General features: G+C 37.7%; 2 protein-coding genes across 3 annotated transcripts; one reads left to right on the top strand and one right to left on the bottom strand.

Moving 5' to 3' along the window:
- Positions 1 to 341: 341 nt before the first annotated feature.
- On the bottom strand, positions 342 to 14,999 carry LOC146485259 (centromere protein U-like). 2 transcript variants are annotated; one of them, XM_085103679.1, is made up of 12 exons: positions 14,886 to 14,999; positions 12,950 to 13,049; positions 10,339 to 10,645; positions 10,103 to 10,149; positions 8,249 to 8,378; positions 7,259 to 7,373; positions 5,449 to 5,527; positions 4,049 to 4,096; positions 3,361 to 3,422; positions 2,783 to 2,846; positions 1,439 to 1,531; positions 342 to 686 (listed from the first exon to the last, which is right to left on the bottom strand). In XM_085103679.1, the coding sequence occupies exons 1-12, from the start codon at positions 14,984 to 14,986 to the stop codon at positions 576 to 578; spliced, it is 1,257 nt and encodes a 418-aa protein (XP_084959805.1). In that variant the 5' UTR covers positions 14,987 to 14,999; the 3' UTR covers positions 342 to 575. The 2 variants fall into 2 exon arrangements, with proteins under 2 accessions (XP_084959805.1, XP_084959806.1); XM_085103680.1 differs by having other exon boundaries at positions 12,959 to 13,049; positions 14,886 to 14,996.
- Positions 15,000 to 17,071: 2,072 nt separating this feature from the next.
- On the top strand, positions 17,072 to 19,397 carry LOC146485258 (uncharacterized). Its single transcript, XM_085103681.1, has one exon. It carries the CDS (start codon positions 17,516 to 17,518, stop codon positions 18,722 to 18,724), a length of 1,209 nt encoding a protein of 402 aa, XP_084959807.1. The 5' UTR covers positions 17,072 to 17,515; the 3' UTR covers positions 18,725 to 19,397.
- The last annotated feature ends 982 nt before the right edge of the window (positions 19,398 to 20,379 follow it).

The raw sequence follows: 20,379 nt of genomic DNA, 5'->3' as shown, positions 1-20,379 counted from the left end.
GGGGAGCGCGAAAGTGTGGCAGCTCGAGAGTCAGGAATCTGGAGAAGGGAAGAAGCTGCCACACTTTCGCGCTCCCCGAAAAAAAGAATGCCTGATTGCAGTTACTCAAGCAGAGCATTCATGGTACTAAACAGTGTTAACCCTTTAACCCCTAATATCAAAGAACAAATTCTCCTATCTTGTCCCCATACTTTTCTTTTCACATCCTCAATTCTCATGACCTCAGAGTTTGAATAAGCATTGTGATAAATACAAGGAGAAAGTTGATGCTGATCGCTGTTAGGGATTAAAGGGTTGACTACACTGCAGCTGTATGGGTCACTAAGATTTAAAATGAGACATTAAATTTATTAAGTTTTATTAATTAAGTGGCATGAAGATGGTAGTTTAATTTACAGCAGGAAAATATGAAATTACATGTATAAAAATGGAAATAGTTATGCTGCAATATTAGTAACATCTCAACCATCTTATCTGGTATTTACCATTTTTTAACAAATATTTTACACAGTCAAAGAATATTGACTTGTTAAATTTATTGTTCAACTCTGCCAAACTCTAGATCAAGGTCAAGGCTACTGTTTCTTTTGCAATGTGTCATTAATATATTTGAGCTGATTGGCAGCTGTCAATAAGCCATGTCCTTTCATTAGTAAACTGGGAAGGTTGTTGAAAGACCCATAGTCCTGAAATAAATAACAAACCAATTAAAAAATTGTTATTGTTGGTTTATAGAAAAGTGTAGTATACAGTATGTCACAAACACGGGGGAATATTGCACATGAAATCTAAGCTCCTGAAAAGAAGTCTGACCCGTGACCAGTTCCATTCACCATACACATGACTTTTTGTTACTTTTACAGTGGAACCCCAATAGACCCTTCTCCAAAATGGCAGCCAAAAATTCAAATAAGTTTAAATCAAAAATGTATACCAACACTAGAAAGAACACTTTTACTTTTATTAGTAACCCTGCAAAGTTTCAGCATATCAGGTGTAATATCAGCTGAGAAAATGTAAGTTGAAAAATGAAAACTTTACAGACGTTTGAATGACTGGGGGTATGACGTATACCCCCACTCATACAAACGTCTGTCAATTTGTCAAATCTCATCTTACATTTCCTAAGATGATATAACACCTAATATGCTGAAACTTTGCAAGGTTACTAAATTAAAGGTGCTCTTTCCAGTAATGGTATCAGTTTTTCATTCAGTTCAATTTTAACTCATTCAAATCTGTTGCCGCCATTTTGGGAAAGGGTCTATTTAACCAAGGTTCCAGGGAAACTGGCTCATTACATTGAGCAAGGGTATTTTTAACAAATGTTATGTTCGGTTTGCATATTTATTTCATTGATTTATAGTGTTCCCAATTAGCAGTTCAGTCCTAAATACTTATATTTATATTATGTGCTTGCATGCATACTTGTTCTTACAAGCTTGGATGCTTCCTTTGATGATACATCTTTTCCTAATTCATCCTGGAGAGCTTCAAGTTTGACCAAAAATAAGCTAAAATCCTCAAGCACCTATGAATTTCAAAAATTTAAATTAAGAATTAAAACTTGAATAATACCAATTTAAATTATATACACTCAATAGCTGATAAGAATAGGACTTCAATTGATTATGTTTTCATGCATTCATTGGCTAGTTCATAGTCGTAGATCATAGTCCAACTTTGCATGCAACAATTGTGGCAGAGGATGCTAGGATTGGACTGCTGAGCCACATCCGGCGCTGCTCTCAACAGAAAGACTGATCCAAAAGGGCGCACACCATTGTCTCCCGAGACTGAAGGATGCCTACCTACCAAGTTGTATGACATCCAACAATAGAACTGTTTGCTGCCAAAAGTTCATGAATATGTAACATTGCGAAAACTATGAATTCAGAGGGTAACACTCAGTGAACTGTTACCCGGGCATGTTGACCTCTTTTGTTTTTTACACATCTTTGTTGTGCTAATGTACATAACAAATCACTTTAATAAAGACTGGTCCTTTGGGAAACCAGTTAATTTTGCTCCCCAAGAATCTCAATGTTTGCTTTGATTTCGTCTCAGGAAACAATGAGATTCTTGGGAAACAAAACTAATTGTTTCCCTTGAGACCAATCATTAACCCTTTCATCCCCATCTATCAACATGTATATTCTCCTCACTGTCCTCCATATATTTCTTCTACCACTAGTTGGGAGATTTTGAATGAAAATCAAGGCATTCCATCTTTGGTGATTATTTCCTTTACTCTCCTGACTGAAATGTTTAATCATGCAGCAACATCGTAAGGAAAACTAGATCTTGGTCACCACTGGGGCTTAAAGGGTTAAGTGTTTATTAAATTATTTCGTCAGACAGGTAGCTCAATTATTTGGAGAAAACAAAGTGTTTGCGAAAAACCTCATGATCAAGAGAGCCTTTTATTTGTTCGGTAGGTTCACATTAAATTCATCTCCAACATGATTTGTTGTTTTCAGTTGACTAGTCAATGACTGATTATTAATGTGACTTAATGAATAAGTCAGAATTACTTGTTTCCTGAGAGGTGAGCTTGTTTCCTACTTTAATATTCATTATATGTCCATGGGTTTTTGTGTGAAAAACATAAAAATCTTTTATAAACCTTTTGCTATGAAATTGGTCTCAAATTACAGCCAAATACCATATTTTTGGTTTTAATTTTCATGATGATTGAGCTTAGTTTACAAGTCAAAAGTTTTGGATCTTGGCTTATAGTTGGGATCGGCTTAGAGCCAAATAAAATGAATAAAGTATTTACCTTTTCTCTATAATCATTGTTTTCTTCTTGTTTAGTTTTTTCTTTCTCAAGCGTTGCTGACATCCTGACAGGTACAAAAAATTGAAATGTCCAGTAAAACAAATTTGTCCTTAAAAAATTCAACAAAATGTGTACAATACAATAATATTTTAATTTTATTTAATTTATTAATAGTTACCTCCAAATGTTTTTTTAAGAATTAGTTTACCAAAATCAATAACTAACTAACAATTAAAATTTCAACAATGTATTAACAAAAGATTAGATCCTGAATTAAAATAATGAAACAAAAATGAAACTGATCATCACGATGGAAATGGCCTTCATGAACAGGTCTAACAAAGCGGAATTCTTATCTCGGTGCCTATTAGCTAACTCATTCCAACATTTAGCAACGTGATAGAGAAAGGACCCTTGGACCAAGAAATGATTATATATTTAGAGATGAGTGTGTTTCAAGTTTGGTATAACATTATGTGTTAACACTTGTGGCTAGTTTATAAAATAGTCAAATGGCTGCTAAATGTAATGCAGGACATGTCCACATGTGGTAATATATAATATTACATAAAATATACCTTGATCTTTTTTGTTGTACACCCAGGAGAGCCTTACGAAGTTTGTTGATTCTTGCTTTCGCCTGCAAGATAAAAGCCAGTTACCGATGCAGGTAATTAATAACGATCCTGTGTCATTTCAAACAGTACATCTTTTTCCAACACACGATCCTTACAACTGATCTTGAAACGGGCTACCAAAAAGAGGTATGAAGCATATCATGGCACCTAGTATTAAATTAATAATTAACATGGACCATTTTAATGATCGCAAATCTTTGCGAGAGCATATAGTTGAAGGAGAATTTTAAAATATAGAATAAATTGTGTTATCCAAAAACAATTCCTACTCACCCTGGCAAAGAAGGTTTTTTTGGGGGGACTTGAACCCCACCCCACCCCCCCACAACCCCTCCTCATCCCCTTGGCAAATTCCAGTTTAGCTTCATACTTTTCTAGAACAAAACTCTCTGATTTCTAAATTACCCCTATCCCAGACTAAACGGCTTGAATTTAACCATACCCTACATAGTGGCATATTCCCAGATAGGATGCAATTATCTGAGAGTACAATCCTCCCCAGGGGGAGGTCTATGGATAACAGAAGGATATATTTGCATCTCAGATTAGGTGTGCTTTTTTTTAGGGGGGAGGGGGAGAGGAAGGAGAGGGAGCTTTTCTTTTCTACCATTCAAAAATTTACACTTACCCTCCGGAGGTCAGATTTCAGCATGCTGTTCTCTTTATAGACATCAATCTGCAAGCAAGTGCACAAGGAATAAGTTAAGGTGGCTGAACACAGTTTGCACGCGCTTTACAGATTCTGTAAGTGATGCTATTAAGCGCCTGCTAGGGTTAAGGTACGCAAATACGGTGGTCGATAAAGTGATCCCTTAATTTCACATGAAATGGATAATAAAGTTTAGTTTTGATCCTAAACAACTAAGTTTCTCATTTCTGGACTCTTTTTCTTTTCTTTCTGAGCAAAAAAAAAACATTGACCAAGACCTTTCGCATGCTTTTCATCTTTGCCATGAAACCCAAATAAAACCACGCATGCGCATTTGACCAAAAAATTGCGACTGGTTGTTTTCGTGGAAATGAATTGTTTTCTGAGGAACAGCTCATTAGAAGTCCCTGAAATTTGGCATAAAAATAGTTCCCTAAAAGCCTAACTCGCCCACAAAGAGAAACCTAAATCTAACAGAGGGTATCTTCACAAAACATTAAAATGCAAAATCAATATTTGCAGGAGATCTCTCTGTCAAAATTACATGAAAATAGTGCAACTGTGTCAGCGTTTTGTGAGTTGTTCTGGATACAAAAAATGGAAAAAATCTAATGAGTACATTTTCTAAAAATAAAGGAAACCTACTATTTATGGACGTTTAATAGTTTGCTGCGTTGCCATGGAAACGGTACTTAGCTCAACAAGACGTATGAAAATACATTCTTTCTTAGTTGGTCTTACACCATACCAATTTTGGGCTTCCAGAAATACATAGTTTTCAAATAACGTCTTCTAACACCTGTACACCAAAAAACTGTATTAGGCCACCTTAATCCATATACATGTAAATTATGGATATGGAATCTTTACATTAGTAATAATATTTGCTGCTAGTATTATAATTCAGTTTATTATTATTTCTTTTTTTTGCTGTTCAAATTTGTATGATTTTCAGATGCCCAAAGAAATCAGTTGCCACCAGCTGTCGTCCCCACCATCTGTGTATTACCAAATGAATGCAAAAAATGGTATTACTAGGGAATAATTTAGCACCATGCAATACACTTTGGTAATGGTCACGCTTTAAGTGCTTTTAAAAAATGAAAATTAGACTGTTCACAGTCCCCCTATTTTTCAGTACGATTTTCAAGACTGGTACGCTTTGATCGAACTTCTGCCATCTTGATTTGTAATGGTGAACGCAACCTAGCTGGAGTGTGTCTAAACTACCAAGGGGGCCCCTAGTCAGGGAAACTCTCTCCAGGTTGTGCTCGCCATTACAAACTAAGATGTCAGCAGTTTGATCAAAGCGTACAAGTCTCGAAAATCCTCCAGCAAAATAGGGGACTGACGAACAGTCTGAATGAAAATTAACTTACAGTTTCACTAAAAGATTTTCTCATTTGAATGAAGAATTCCTTTATAGCTTGCCTGCCAGCGGACGACTGCATTTCATTCCTGTTGGAAAGCACAAATTAAAAGTGAAACTGAAAACACCTAGTCAGAATAAATCCTTTCAGACTTTCAGTTGACATTAATGTTGTAACTTCTTCAGACTTGACATTTTGTACCACAATGAACAGCATAATAAACAGCACCACCCGTGGAATGTACTGAGCACTCTGTAAAATTACTATAGCTTTCATTTAAAAAGTTGCACCTTAAGGACTTCATCCTCAAAATTAAATTCAGAAACTTTGGCCCTATTCAGACGATGCACCTGAGCACTGAAAAGGATGTTGTTCAGACTCCAAGGAGCAATCATTTCGTTGTTCATCAATTTAGCGCCCGCTATTTTGTTTAATATATTGCAGGGAGGCATGGATAATCCAGGCAGGGGAAGAGGGGGGACTTCCATATAAAAGTGACGGGGATGATCGTAAAACCCCTTTTAGGGGTTTTAATTCATGGTTTGGTACCCGCCTTAGGCTGCTAAAACCTAAAATAATGTCCGTCGCGGTATGGTGGGACCTTTTAGGGTGTTCAGACCACACCCACAAAACAGAATTCTCATACTTTTCAGGGGTTCTTTTCAAAATTTCCGACGATCACCCCTGTCATTTTTAAATGGGAGTCCCCCCCCCCCCCCCCCAGGCGGGGAATAAATGCAGGAACTGACAAAATCCTCTTCAGACCAGTGCCTGTGTCATTAGGACCGGTGCCTGAGGTAGTACCTCTACTTGGGCACCAAAAAATTCTATTTTCAGAATCACCAAGGTTGAAAACAGGATTTGGAAGATATGAACGTATCTGGCAATGTGAACGTTGACGGACTTGGCTTGACTATATTTTACACTTTTCTTTGCTGACTTCAAGGAGTAGAGGGTTCATTTTATAGCTGGAAAATTGGAGCAGCGTGCTTTAAAGTTGTATTTTGTAAACTGGCATATGTTTGGTCGGAATTTCACACATTTGATTGCCTGAGAAGAGACTAAGATCAGCTTCATGCAAGCTTTCTTTGAGGAAATGTCTCAGAATATTTTTGGAGGATGTAAGAACTTTGAACATTTCAATTCGCTCGTATTTTTTCAATCTTAGAGTGCATCTAGCAGTTTACATGAATCTAACCTTTCGTTGTGCATTAAGAATTTTCTGTGGGATCAAGTTGAGCATGTTTACTGGTACCCTTGCTTTCCCTAAAAATTTCACACTGGATTATGACAATCACGCTGACAAAATAAACTTAAAAATACTTACTACCAGTGATACAACCTAGACAGTTTTTACGATAACTCCAGCGAGCCTAATGCGGCGATTGCACATGCCTCATTTGAAAGAAAACAGTAAAATTTTGACAGCTAAGAGTACACAGGAAATGATCAAAGGTCATGACCGTGCCCCTTTAAGGATGGTGCCTACTAAGGAGGAAGTATTTTTGTGTGGTTTTTGACTGTGCAGGGAAAGCAGATCTTAGCTAGACCTATTGAAATCCAAAAAGGGGTTAACCACGCATTTTTTTAGAGATCATACAAAGCAATGTATGGCATTTTATTTTCAAACTGAAGCTTTATTATCTCTGAAAAATGCATAGTCACGGGCCAATTTTCTTTTTGGATGCCAAGAGCACTTGCTAAGTTCTGCTTTCTCTGCATAGTTTTAAACTGAGCAAAAATATCCCTGTATTAGTAGGCACAGTAACAAAAGTAGGCATCGTCCTAAAAAAGATTATCATTTAGTCTTATAGCACACCTTATGTCAAGGGCTTCTTCCTCTATGGCTGTTAGGATAACATCAAGGTCTGTTATTTCTGACATACTGCTCTTTCGTCCATGGTTTGCATTAAACAACCTCACAAAATTATTTTCTGGTTGGAAGAAATGAAACAGCAATATTTAATTAATCTGATAAACTCATTGAGACATTTATTAACATAAAAATTTTGAGACAAAAAAGCTTAACATTCCATTTGTGTTTAAACCTCATTATGCACATGAACATTTGATGTCACCAAAAAAATTATAGCAGATTAAATTTAGAACGAGATTGTTTCAGAATTATAAATAATAAAATTAATATACATGTATGCACACATTAATTCTGTATATATTTCTTATTGGAGGAGAGCATGTCAATTAATCCAAAATAGTGAAAAAAAAAACTGAAATTGAGTGCAAAAAGTTGAAATAATATTTGGAATAAAAGAGCAGGTTTAATTGAAGGGGTGCTTGGAAGAAGTCCCTAAGTGACTTTTTATGTAAGGTCAAATTCTCCTTATGTTTCACAAGCGAAAACAAGGCAATTTGGAAGGAGAATCTAGCCTTTTATTAGAAGTCACTTGGAGCTTTTTTCCAGGAAACCCTTCAATAAATATATTGACTGTAAATTTCCTAAAGACCACAAATTGAAGGGGTGCGTGGAATAAGGCCCTAAGTGACTTTTGATGTAAGGTCAAATTCTCCTTCTGTTTCATAAGCAAAAACAAGAAAATTTTGAAGGAGATTCTAGCAGTTTATCAGAAGTCACTTTGGGCTTTTTTCCAGGCACCCCTTTAATTGAACAGTCAAGCACATTTTTTTAGTCTTAACAAAATTTATTTGCCTTTAATTGCTCATATATTCCATTTAATAATAACTACTTCCACTCAAAATCATCTGTCCAAGTGATTACCCAATACACCAAGTTTCCAAAACCTCCAATATTCATACCTACATGTATGCTGTATTTTCTTTTCCCACTTACCTTGATACTCATTTTCTAAAGAGTCTTTTTCCTCGTCTGCCGTTGATTCAGTGGCATCCTTTCTTCTCTTTCTTCCTCTTTTTGTCTTTAACACACCAGGTCCTGAGAGAGGCGTCTTTTCTATCAGTGGCTGTAAAATCAATAAAAAACTATTGTCACATTCCAGGCAGTAATAACTATTGAAAGAACTTTAGAAACCCTTTCCCCTATCTAGACCAGGGGTGGGGGGGGGGGGAGCAGAAACTATCCACTGTGACTTTGAACCTGAATAACTTTTTAATATTTCAAAGCAAACTTCTGACACTTCAGGACTTTATCAGAAATTTATCTGGGAATAATTTAATGAGGTCGCTTAGTGCTGGCTGATTTTGGTGTTGCCATGTCAACCAATTTTAGACAGGCGATAATTTTTTTTTTTTAGAAAATAGAAAATTCCTTTTTAAACTGAAGAAAAATCACTTTTCTTCCCGAAACGTTTATGTTTTTAGTTTGTGTCTTATATTGGTTTTATTATTAATGATTATGTTTTGGACAATTTCAGCACTTTCCTGAAGTGGTGCTGGGAGCACAACAACTATATACGGTGGAACCACAGTTTAATGATCTTTGGTATAACGATATTCCCGGTATAACGATCAACATTCGTTTGCCCAGCAAAAGTTATAGTATGGGGCAGAACCTCAGTCAATAACGATCTTAACAAGGAGGCAGTGTGGTCGAGTGGTTAGGGCGCCGGACTTGAAATCCGGAGGTCCCGGGTTCAAGTCTCGCTCTGACCACTTGCTGGAGTTGTTTCTTGGTAGCCCCAAGTTCAACTCCTCGGCCATGCTTGTAAATAGCAAGCTGGTCTGCCTCCTGCCAGTTGGGATTTTTAACCATGTTATTTTCAATTTGTATTATTTCTTTATGAAGTTTAATGCTCGGCCCCACTAGCACTTGTGCTATAAACACTGCCGAGGGTAAATAAAAGTTATTTTTCATTTATTATTATTACGATATTCCCGGTTTAACAATGGGAATGTTGTTGACCGAGCGCAAAATATTTCCAGTTATAACGATAAAATCAATATCACAGACCACAGTGACCTGTATTTTTGGTAACAAACACCTTATGAGCTGTACAAACTGTTTTTGACATGTTTTTATAAGGACATTGAAGAATACTCTGGATGTTGTAATTCATTTAATGATCAATTACAAATTTATTAGATAATGTGCAGTAAAAAGGCGATTATCAGCTTTATCCCGGCATAACGCAATTTTTAGAAATTTTCCCACAATATCGTTATACCGGGAATTTGGCTACAACGATATCCCAGTTTAATTAACTTTCCCTTGGTGTATCATTAACCAGGATTTCACTGTAATCCAAATCTCAGCTAGTGCTAAAGAATTAATCATCATAGGTGAAGATTCAACAAATTGTGGTAATAGGAGGTTCACAGAACTTTCTATTCATTCGACAAGTCTTTTTAGGGAAGTGGTCAAAACTACTATACTCGAGCAGGACCCACCAAGCCCCAAAATAGATGGTGACCTCTGCCAGCACCACCCTTCCTCAACCACAAAAGATGGTGTCTTTATTGCATAGCCACCCCTCTATCCAGCAATAAAAAATGACAGTGAAATTATTCAAACCTCACTTTTCTTGTCTATCTAGCAATGCTGACTCTTGCTAGCTCATAGCTGAATATTTTTGTGTCAACTCAAATTTTAAAGCCAATAAAATTTTGTCGGTAATGTTCACAAGATAGGTGGTGTCTTCGATAACCCCCCCTACCCCAGACAAGGTGGGTCCTCTTCAAACAAACTTGTTATGACCAGTTCCCTGAGACTCAGATAAAACATAAATACCTTTTGTAATGATGGACTTGGCGTTCTTTCAACATCTGTGGCTTTATCTGTCAAAAAAGGTTAACTTTTTACTGCTATGTTCAATAATATCATAGAGAAGCCACTATTAAATTACAACCATTCTAGATTGAAACAAAAAAGCATGAATAGTCCAGAGTACAGACCATAGAAAATAAAACTACCATCAACTTGTTAATAAATAGGTAAATGTCAAAAATGTGTCTCAACATCCAAACCTGTTTGAAGCTGGGCCTTTGGACTCTCTAATACAATGGAATTTGGACTTTCCTCAAGTGACCTCGACCGCGTGACTGGCCCCAACTGAACAGGATCAGAGAAAACATGCTCAGACCCTGCCACAAGGTGAAGAGAACTGTCTTGTGGATTTATTGGTTGGTGGGCTGTGTCTGATGAAGAAATTGACGGTGGTTCATACTCGGGAGATTTAGAGTTTGATGCTGCAGATGTGTCATCATGGAGCTGTTCTGGTGTTGGTGGTATTGCACAAACTTCCTGAGTAATCAGGAGATTGCTTGAAGATACCTGTTAAAAAAAAAACAGTGCTTAAACAAGAAGTTCTGCTATAAAAGGGCAAGCCCCTCCTTCATTTCACACCTTTGTGGACGTGAGATGCAAATTTAGACGCTGTTCAGTCACGGCAAGTTGTTGACTCAAAAGTCCTCTGAAAAATATGCCTCAAAATAATTATAATATCACTATGGCAATATAACGAGTATCAGGCTCTAATATGTTTAACAAGGGCTATTCTGAAAACTAAGTAGATTTTGTCAGTACATAAAAGCCGAAGAAAAAGGCACATGTTGTTTGTCAGCTGTTTACGCTCTGATGGTTGATTGACAACTGAAGGTGAGAATGGCCAGGCCAGGCCCCTTTTATACCGGAACTTCCTGATTAAAGTGCATATGATCTCTCGTAGTTCAATGGCTATAAAAATCTACTAGAAGCTTGCCTCAAAAGTGCTGGGAATTTCAACAAGCCCTTTTTGGCACTTCGAGCACTTGCCTAAGTTCACCTTTGCATGTGTCCCATGGGTGGATAAGGGTCAAGTGATGCAACAGTGAAAGAGGTTATCCCAGTTAAATTCTGTACCTGGAGGGGATGCTAGTCTATCGTAGCATCACCCCCAGCAGTATGTTGCTGGTATCCATAGACAGGGCAAAAAACTTCCGCTCGTCCGCCCGTCCGAGATGAGTACTCTCATATCTCGGATGAGTGGATTTCCGAAAGCACTTGTCCTACGGGATGAGTAGAGTTTGCTTAAAAAAAATGTTCTTTTCTTAACTGAGGTCTGAGTTCCCAAGCATTTTGGACATTGTAAACTAGCCTGAGTTTCGCGAAGTTTGGTTTCTTTTCAGGGCAACTTACCCATTTTCGCTTCTGTTTTCCGAGAATATCTGGTTCTGTTGTCTCGATGAAGACTGGGATCCACATACCACATATGGAAATGACGACCTCGTTACACTTGAACGAGGCGATTACCGTTGTGGCAAGTTTTGTGATGAATTAATGTCTTTACTGTCAGTCTAATAGTGTAATTTAAATGACGTAAAACGCTCCAAGCCATTCTGCTATATAAAAGGCGCCGATGCTTTGAAAATGTTTCATCTTAGATCACAGTTTTAATGCCTCATAGATGTGCTGCATTTTCTCAAGTCGTGTATAAAGAATGTGAGTGATCCCCGATGTATCTGTATGAAATGGTGTTGTATTAAAAAGTGCAAAGAACAACATAAATTAAAATAACTGTTAAAATAAATGCTCGAGATTTAATACAAAACAGATTATACAATTTCTATGTTTTTTAATGATATTTTGTTATTCGGACTGGTGAATTTAACTTTCGGACAACCAGAATCTGAACGTTACTCGTCCAATGGACAAGTGGAATAAAAAAAAAAGTTTTCTGCCCTGATAGAGAACAGTTTGTTGTATATTAAGTAAACCAAAGCACGACAGAGGATACATCCATGTATGCCTCGTACACCTTGAAACTTCAGGCTCAAGAAGTAATATATCAAACACAAGAAAGCATGTTTTATCAGATGTCCAAACACTGAGAAGTAGGTTGAATAAACTAGGCACAGCCAAGTTATTTTAAACAACTTCAAGGTGTTTGGATATCTGATGAAACACACTTTCAGGGGTTTGATATGGCTTCTCAAATGATCAATAATTCTTAGAGAAATTCAAGCCTAAAGTGGGCAACATTTTAAGGAAATTAGGAACACATATCCAAACCACGGTCACGGTAGTGACTTTCTTTGTTTCTCTTGATGAATTATTAATGAGTTTGAGAAGTGTTTTTCAAATCCGTCTTTGATCAATTGGTGGTAATGTTTTTGAAACACGACTTTGCCTGGCTGCCTTTAACAATCTCAACTGACATTTTCCTGAAAAAAGCACATCCAAGTCTTTCCTACGTGTTAGATCTAATCTCTCGCCTGTCTTTTCAAACCCACAGCTTTAAAAATCTAAATGAACCACACTGGCCCCAGTTGTTCAAAGAGCGGATAACTTTATCCACTGGATAAGTCACAATCCAGTGGAGAAATATACTCCACCTAGTGCTTTAGGTAAGGTTTCCACACAATCCCATACTTAAATTTGATATATGCTTTTACCCTGTCCACAAATTATAGGGCTATGAGGAAAATCTTGCACACATTTTATCTGCCGGATTGCGACCTATCCAGTGAATAAAGTTATCCGCTCTTTGAACAACTTGGGCCTGGTCCTTATTTCATCATGTCAGGTGGGCTACAAAAACAAAAACACCACAGCCCTGAAAATAAATGATCAATACGTTTTACAAGTAATAGTGTGTACATTATTTACTTGACTTGAAGAAGCAGCGAAGGCTTGGGGTGATCCATCTTTGTTCCAGTTTGTTTTAATCTTAAAACTTCTCACAGTAGTCTGACGTTTTCTGTTGAAGAACAATCAGGGCAAAAAAATGTTTACATCTAATCAGAAAATCAGTTATTAAGGACGGTGCCTACTTTTGTTACTGTGCATACGTTCTGCGCATCTCAAGATATTCGGGTTTCCTTTCGGCGGTGCCTACTAATACAAGGATATTTTTGCACAGTTGAAAAGTGTACGGAGAAAGCAGAACTTAGCAAATGCTTTTGGTATCTCAAAGGAAAATTGGGGGTAACCATGCATTTTTCAGAAATAATTAAGCTTCAATTTAGGAAAAAATCCCATACATTGCTTTAAATTTTGGCGCTCTTTAGAGATATTATTGCTTAGTTATCTCTGAAAAATGCATGGTTATCCCCAATTTTCTTTCTGGTTTCTAATAGCCCTTGCTAAGATCTGCTTTTCCCGCATAGTCATAAACTGCACAAAAATACTTCGGTATTAGTAGGCACGGTCCTTAAACTAGGTATGCAATAAAGAGACTATGACCTTAGGGGGATAGGGTGTCATCTGGCCTTCCTTCCCTCCCTTCCAACATTTTATTTCAGTGAAGAATTGTAATAATAGTATACCCAAATATATTTCCTTTGAAATTGGCAATGGAAAGTGATGACTTCATATGATATGGGAATCTTGTGACCATTTCCAAGTGGCAGCCTTCTTGGATTTACTAAAGAAAGCAGGTCAATTTTGTTAGAAATTGGCAGGGACAAGGCCAATTTAAATCTCCAGATTTTAGATCTATAGAGGCTGACATCTCTGCAACTTACAAAGGTGCATGATAAGTGATTTTAAATAGGAGAAAGACCCTTGCAGTTATTTATGCAGCTGCGAAAAGAAAGTCTGAAAATTTCAGGCTTGAATGGAAACTCATGACCTCTACATTGACAGTGCAGTCCCAGGGAGGAGAAGGGGGGGGGGGGGGGTGGGCGAGGGAGAACTTCCATATAAAAGTGACAAGGGTGATCATCGTACCTTTTATGGATTACAATTGATGGTTTGGTACCCTTTAGGGTGCTAAAATCTAAAATGACTACCATCAGAGGTATGATGGTACCTTCCATAGTATATGTAAATTGTTCGGATCATGCACTCAAAACAGAATTCTGGTACCTTTTAGAGTTTCTTTCAAAATTTGCGATGATCACCCCGTCACTTTTATATGGGAAGCCTCCCCCCCCCCCGCACTCCCCCAACCAGGAGTGCAGTACTCTACCAACTGAGCTATCAAGCCAACTGGGAACTAATTTGTGAGTTTGTAATATACCCGAGGGTTTTACTGGTGCTGTAAGGCCTATATATCTCGTGCAATTGCATGCGTAAATGGGCCTTAATCTAAAGATTAAGGCCCATTTACACATTCGTCACACTCTACTGAACTTTTTCTCCAAATCACACATGCAAACAAGCTGCGATTTCAGCATATCACAGTTTATGATTTCTGCAAAATTCTACAACTTTAGTTACATTGAAAAACGCATTAAAAGTTGTATTACAAAAATTACGAAAAAAATCGTGCGTGTAATCGGTCCGTAATAATCTTAAGCGCTTCCACCTCATTACACGATTCAAAATATAATAGCTTGCTTTTCGTTTATTACATAACTAATCTAGTCACAAACAAGGGTAGTTTAGATATAATCGCAGATGCTCGCAGTATCACGGTAACTATCCATTCTTCCAATCCTGAAAAATCGCAAACCTTACCATAACTTGTTTAATATGCTATGATAAGGGTTTGTTTGTTCATTTCAATTGTCAAACATTTCCCGCCATTTCTGAAAGGCTGAAACAAATCAATCTTTAATCTAAACAACGCAAAAGTAATACGCAAACTTACGAAGGTCTTCTTCTATCCAAACCAGCCTGTCTGAAGAAGCGAAAAGATGTTAATTCAGAGTTCTGCGACAGTGGAGGATCGTCGTCAACTTCTGCCGCCATTTTTTTCTGTTTTTGCGGAAAGTCTAGTTTCCAGTCTTCCCATCAAACTTATCATGGTTCGCAATTCGTGCAAAAATTATGAACTATCTCGGTCGCTAACCAGGGGTCAACCAGAGGCGGTCTCTTTTGGGAACAAGCCTGACACACACATCTACCTATTCGAACAGAATTTATTGCATGCATTTTCCTGATTATAATACGAGCAGTGCTAGGTTGTCAGTAAGTTAAACGTCCTCGTAAAATCTGAGTGGCGTAGTACATATAGGGAAAATGGGAATCAGACCATGTGTCAAGTGATCGCCTACAAGAAGTTGAAAATAATGAAAAATTATAATGTCACTTACGAGAAGTTCCAATAATAGGGCTTTGACTGGGAAAAATTTAGTGTTTTTGGATAGGTAGTCGCATAAAATGGAGGTTCGACTGTATAGAAGAAATAGAAGAAAGATCCTCGCAGATATTTACGCAACTTAAGCAGCAACGAAGGCCTGAAAAAAAAAAAGGCTTGTGAATGTCATACAGTCAGCACATAATTAAGAGAAAAAGTGGCTGCTTTAAGCACGCACATGGCATGGGGTGGAAATGCACCCATACTTAGCCCATGAGATGCGTTTGGTTGGTTTGTTTGTTTAGCCTGGAGGTTTCAGTCAGAGAATATCGCAAAATTACGAAAATCTTTCCATGCGAAAATACTATACTCCGTGACAACTGAAGACATCAAGGTTTAACAAAAAACATTGAGGAGAGCTATCTTTCATTCATTGAAGAGTTTTTGATATTAAAGGATTACTAAATACATTTGAAAAGGTTTATTTATTATATCTGATACACAGTACGTTGAAATAAACGTAATGGTATATTTCCAGCCTGGTGAATGAATAAGAATGATGTTTCATTCTCACACAGCACATTATTGCTAAGTTTCAGGTGGTCGTGTTGTAAAATTTTGGAAAAGCTCATCTTAATTTTGTTCAAATAAGTCCCTACCCCCTCCCTTCCTCTCTACTAACCCCCCCCCCCACCCCCTAATATTAAAGTCCCACTTCTTGAGGCCTGGTGAAAATATAAAAAAAACCCTCGGGGATTTGATAGAGCTAGAAATACTAAGAAAAGTTTAAATTACCAAAATTTCAAGTTTTCGAGAACGTTTTGTATGAGAGCAGATATATGAATAAAATTATATGAATTTCATTCATTTTTATGACCAGCTCCGAGTTGGCTTGAAGCACTGGCTTGAAGTACGATCCTGTACTGGTATCGCAGAGATCATGGGGTCGAATACAATTCAAGCTGCATGAATTTTTATTCAGGCTTTCAGGTTTGGCTTAATGGGTGGGTCACCCATTTATTTATTTATTTATTTATTTATTTATTTATTTATTTATTTATTTATTTATTTATTTATTTATTTATTTATTTACTTATTTATTTGTTTATTTATTAACTTATTTATTTTTCGCAGTTCATAATATAAGAATTTCATATATTTCATTTCCAGAGTATATGTAGCAGGCGTTCTGCGGTTGAATCAAATCTCTTTTTTTTGTTGTTGTTGTTGTTTTTTTTTTTTCTTTTTGCCGTTTATTGACGTAATTTTAAGACTTCATTAAAAAGTTATTATTTTTATTTTTATTTTTAATCAATGTGAGATTCTCGTCCCAAGCCTTTCCACGGTTAATATATGCTGAGCGCCATGAAATTTAGCTTTGTTTTCGTTTCTGTCAGTAACCATATCTCATCTCTCCACTGGCGCGACATACTCTAGTGAAAAAGACACGCTTTTCAAAACTTATTAAACTGAGGTCATTGAAATCCCCTATATATAGAAGTTCTTTGTATTGGAGTATAAACACGAATGAGTATTTATCAGATAAAACGCCTGTCAAAGCCCGTTTTCATCCACTTGTGTTTAATTAAGGCAGTTTTGAAATGCACCGGCCTTTGTTTCAACAGACTGTTCCGTAAACAAGTGGCTCACTTGTCCTTTAGGTGCATTTTTTCCATTGGTCTCAAGCGTAATTACCTCTGCACTAATGAGATAAATTGCGGTTTTACTTTTCCTCCCGTAATTACTCAGACAAGAAGCAATAACTAGGCAGAACTAGGCCGATATCGCCACTTCAAGTTAACGCTTGTTAACACTCAAATAATTTCGTCTTTATGAAAATTACGAACGAGGTTTTGTTATTCTAATGAGTGCTATGACATGACATGTTTTTTTTTTCCTTCCGCCGAAAAGTGTCGACTCGATTGTTCCATTTGCAGACTCTGTCAGATACCTTGGTATCTGTTGGTATTATTTTTTTTTCCAAGGACTTCCTTATTTTAAAAGATCGACAGCTCGATCGAAGATAGTGTCGGATTTCTTCAGCCGAAACAAAACCGTTTCTGACAGTGTTGTCCGTCAGTTGTTTATGAACAAGTTTATGCACCTGCTCCGAAGAACTAGTGTACATCAAGAGCTATTTTTGATCGCGTCGCGAAGAATACACCAGCTACCTCATTTGTTTCAGTGGTCTAAGAACAGTGATGGACGTGAAACGATATTACCACGAATTCTACTTGATTTGGGAGAGCAGCTGTCGGAACTTTATCGAAGAAGTCAACTTTGCCTCTCCAGACGCCAAAACGTCGCTGAGGCTTCATGTCTTCCTGAGAAAAGACACACCGGAGAAAGCTCTTCCACCTCGCGACAGCTGGATCGAGAATCATTACTCGATGACTACATCTCCGTATGCGTCTAATACGGGGCTTATCGCCCATCTTCTGAGGAAATACGGAGATTTTGAAGACCTCGAAGACGAAGAGTTCCCCCAAACCAAGGTGTATTTGATTTCTGAGCGGGACAGAGAACATGAAGAGGTCATTGCCATTTTGAAAGCGATTAATCCTAATTTAAATGTACAAGAAATCAATGGAATGGAAAATGATATTTTTGGCGTTGTCGGAGATTCATGTCACTTTTGCCGCCTGGTTTTCTCGAGCGCGAAACAAACGGAAAAACACAACGCAGAAGAGCACGACTATATTTGCGACAATTTGTCGTGTTACGGCCATCGGCAAAGATTTCGTTCTGACGAAACCTTGGCCAAGCATAAAGCGGCGCAGACAAGCTGTCCAAACTGCGCCGAACTGTTTTGTTCCGAAGAACTAAGACGAGAACACATGAAAAGCGTGCATAAAATTTCTCCCAAAAATCAAACCGAAAAGACGAAGACAAAACCCTTGAAGCAGGTAAAGATGGTCCAATCTGCGTTGAAAATTCGAATTTCATGCCAGTTTTGTCCACAGAAAGAATTCCTTTCGTGGGATCAAAAAGAGATTCACATGAAACACTCGCACAAGAAGTGCAACTGTTCCTGCGGGCAATATTTCGAGACACGCGAGCAATATTTAGATCACTTTTACAGCGTTTACCCGCTTCCCTGTTACGAGAACCGAAAGTGTCCTCAGCGTTTCCAGTCCGTCTACTATCAAGCGTTGCATCACAGAGATTTTCACAATTCTCAGAATCCTTTTTACTGCGTTCCCTGTCATAAGAGGAAAGTGGAGAATGAATTAGGACTGGGGACGAAAACGTCTTTCAAGGATGACAGAAGCTTGCGTATACATGGCGTCTCTTTGGGTCACAACGAAACAGAAATGTTTTTACTTGATTTTGATGACTCATTGACTGTGGATGAGGTGGCTGTACAAAGATCGCCAACAAGGACCTGCTCGAATTTAAATTACTGCTGAGTGTTGTGTATATAAACTGAAGGCCGGGTTTATCAGTGCGTTCCTATTTGAACATTTGATCAGCTGTTAATCCGTTGTTTTTGACTTTTGCAATTATCGCAATACGGAAAAAAACATACCGCAACTGAATATCACTGCACAATATTTTCCGCCACAATTTACGTCAGTGTAGAAAACGAAAAGGTATTAATAGAATTCACTGAAACACCTTGGACATCTAGCCTAAGATAACTCAATAATAAATGAATCACTATTTTCTCGGACAAAATGGCTAGTTTCTGTTTGTTGACTGAGCTGAGCCTCAGTTAGCTTCAATAGTAATTAGCCGCTCATTTTCGACTCCAGAGCTGACGTATTCAAAGCCGTGCGGCTCTGGGGTCGAAAATGGGAGCCGCTATGCTTTGAATGTGCGCGCGCATTGTGCGGTCTCCAATTGAGTGTCGTAAAACCAAAACCAAAGTAATTACTCTGGCCAATCACAACAGATTAAACAACACAACGAGCCAATCAGAATTCGAAGCAGATACATGTACGTACCTGGCGCCAAGCGCGGGAAAACGCGTGCGGCCAAAACACGATTGGTTTTGGTTTGGATTCGCATTGGTTGAGAAAGTGGCACGAGTTTTGTTAACCAATCACAGAGCGTAGTAATGCAAAACCAAACCAAACGCGAATTAACAAATCGACGGCAATTTTCTATGGTCTATACTCTTATAGACCATAAAATGACGTCAAAAAATGTTCAAAACTCAAGTGGAACCACGAGCCGCAGGCGAGTGGTTTCACTGCCAAGTTTTGGACATTTTATGGCGTCAATTTATTGTCTATAAGAGTATAGACCATAGAAAACTGCCGTCGATTTGTTTTTTACAACAACATGGAAAAAGTACGAGCGGAATTGACTATTTTATTCGTTGAGAAAGCGCGCGCGTTACATCTGACGTCATTTTTATTGTCTGTACTCTTATAGACAATAGCTACGAGCCAATCAGCGTGCGAGAATTTGGACAGTTATGGTAAAAATTACTTTCGACACTCAATTGGTGAAACCACTCTAAGCGTAATAAATTATGCGCAGCAGATTCTGCGCAGCATTCTTGACCCAAGAGCCTTCAGCTGAGCCTTGAACCGCAATCATATATAAACGTAAAAAAGGGAAATGTCCGCTAAAGGTAAATGTTTTCTTTACTTTGAGAACTTAAAGATGACAATTTTTTGAGCCGTCTGTGGCAGTTAACTTAACCATTATACGATTTACTGAAAAAGTTTCAGTTTTCCGAACGACACACAGGGCCGTCCAGTTTCTACATTCCGTCTGGACGATTTTGGGCCCACATTTGTTTTTCGTCTGCAGTAGAAAGACGGGCACAAGACGCATCATCCGTGTGGAAGAACTACTTGTAGCTTTTACGGTAAATTGTTCACGATATACTGGATTTAGCACTCAGACCCACAAAAAAATTATCACCTTTATACGGCTATCAAAGTAAAACCTTATATTTAACGTACTTAGTTTTCTTATTATTTTTATTTTACATTTGACCACGGTTCTCGGGGTGGAGATATGCGCAGATGGAGCGAACATTGAAGGAGATGAGATGAATTTCTTACCAACTAGGAGGCCATAAACGGTCCAGTCAAAATCAATTTTAAAA

The sequence above is a fragment of the Pavona decussata genome, unplaced genomic scaffold, assembly GCF_977016875.1.
Source record: "Pavona decussata unplaced genomic scaffold, jaPavDecu1.1 SCAFFOLD_27, whole genome shotgun sequence".
Taxonomy (NCBI): domain Eukaryota; kingdom Metazoa; phylum Cnidaria; class Anthozoa; order Scleractinia; family Agariciidae; genus Pavona; species Pavona decussata.
Note: the sequence above shows the minus strand (reverse complement) of the source record. Positions and strands in the feature narration are given on the sequence as shown.

Excerpts from the sequence above, each read along its gene's own strand:
- LOC146485258 (XM_085103681.1), top strand. The coding sequence starts at position 17,516 with ATGGACGTGAAACGATATTACCACGAATTCTACTTGATTTGGGAGAGC.
- LOC146485259 (XM_085103679.1), bottom strand. The coding sequence starts at position 14,986 with ATGGCGGCAGAAGTTGACGACGATCCTCCACTGTCGCAGAACTCTGAA. Across the intron at positions 10,150-10,338 it reads AAAGGCCCAGCTTCAAACAG|ATAAAGCCACAGATGTTGAA; the intron begins GTTTGGATGTTG and ends CTTTTTTGACAG. Across the intron at positions 8,379-10,102 it reads CAAGTCCATCATTACAAAAG|CCACTGATAGAAAAGACGCC; the intron begins GTATTTATGTTT and ends TTGATTTTACAG.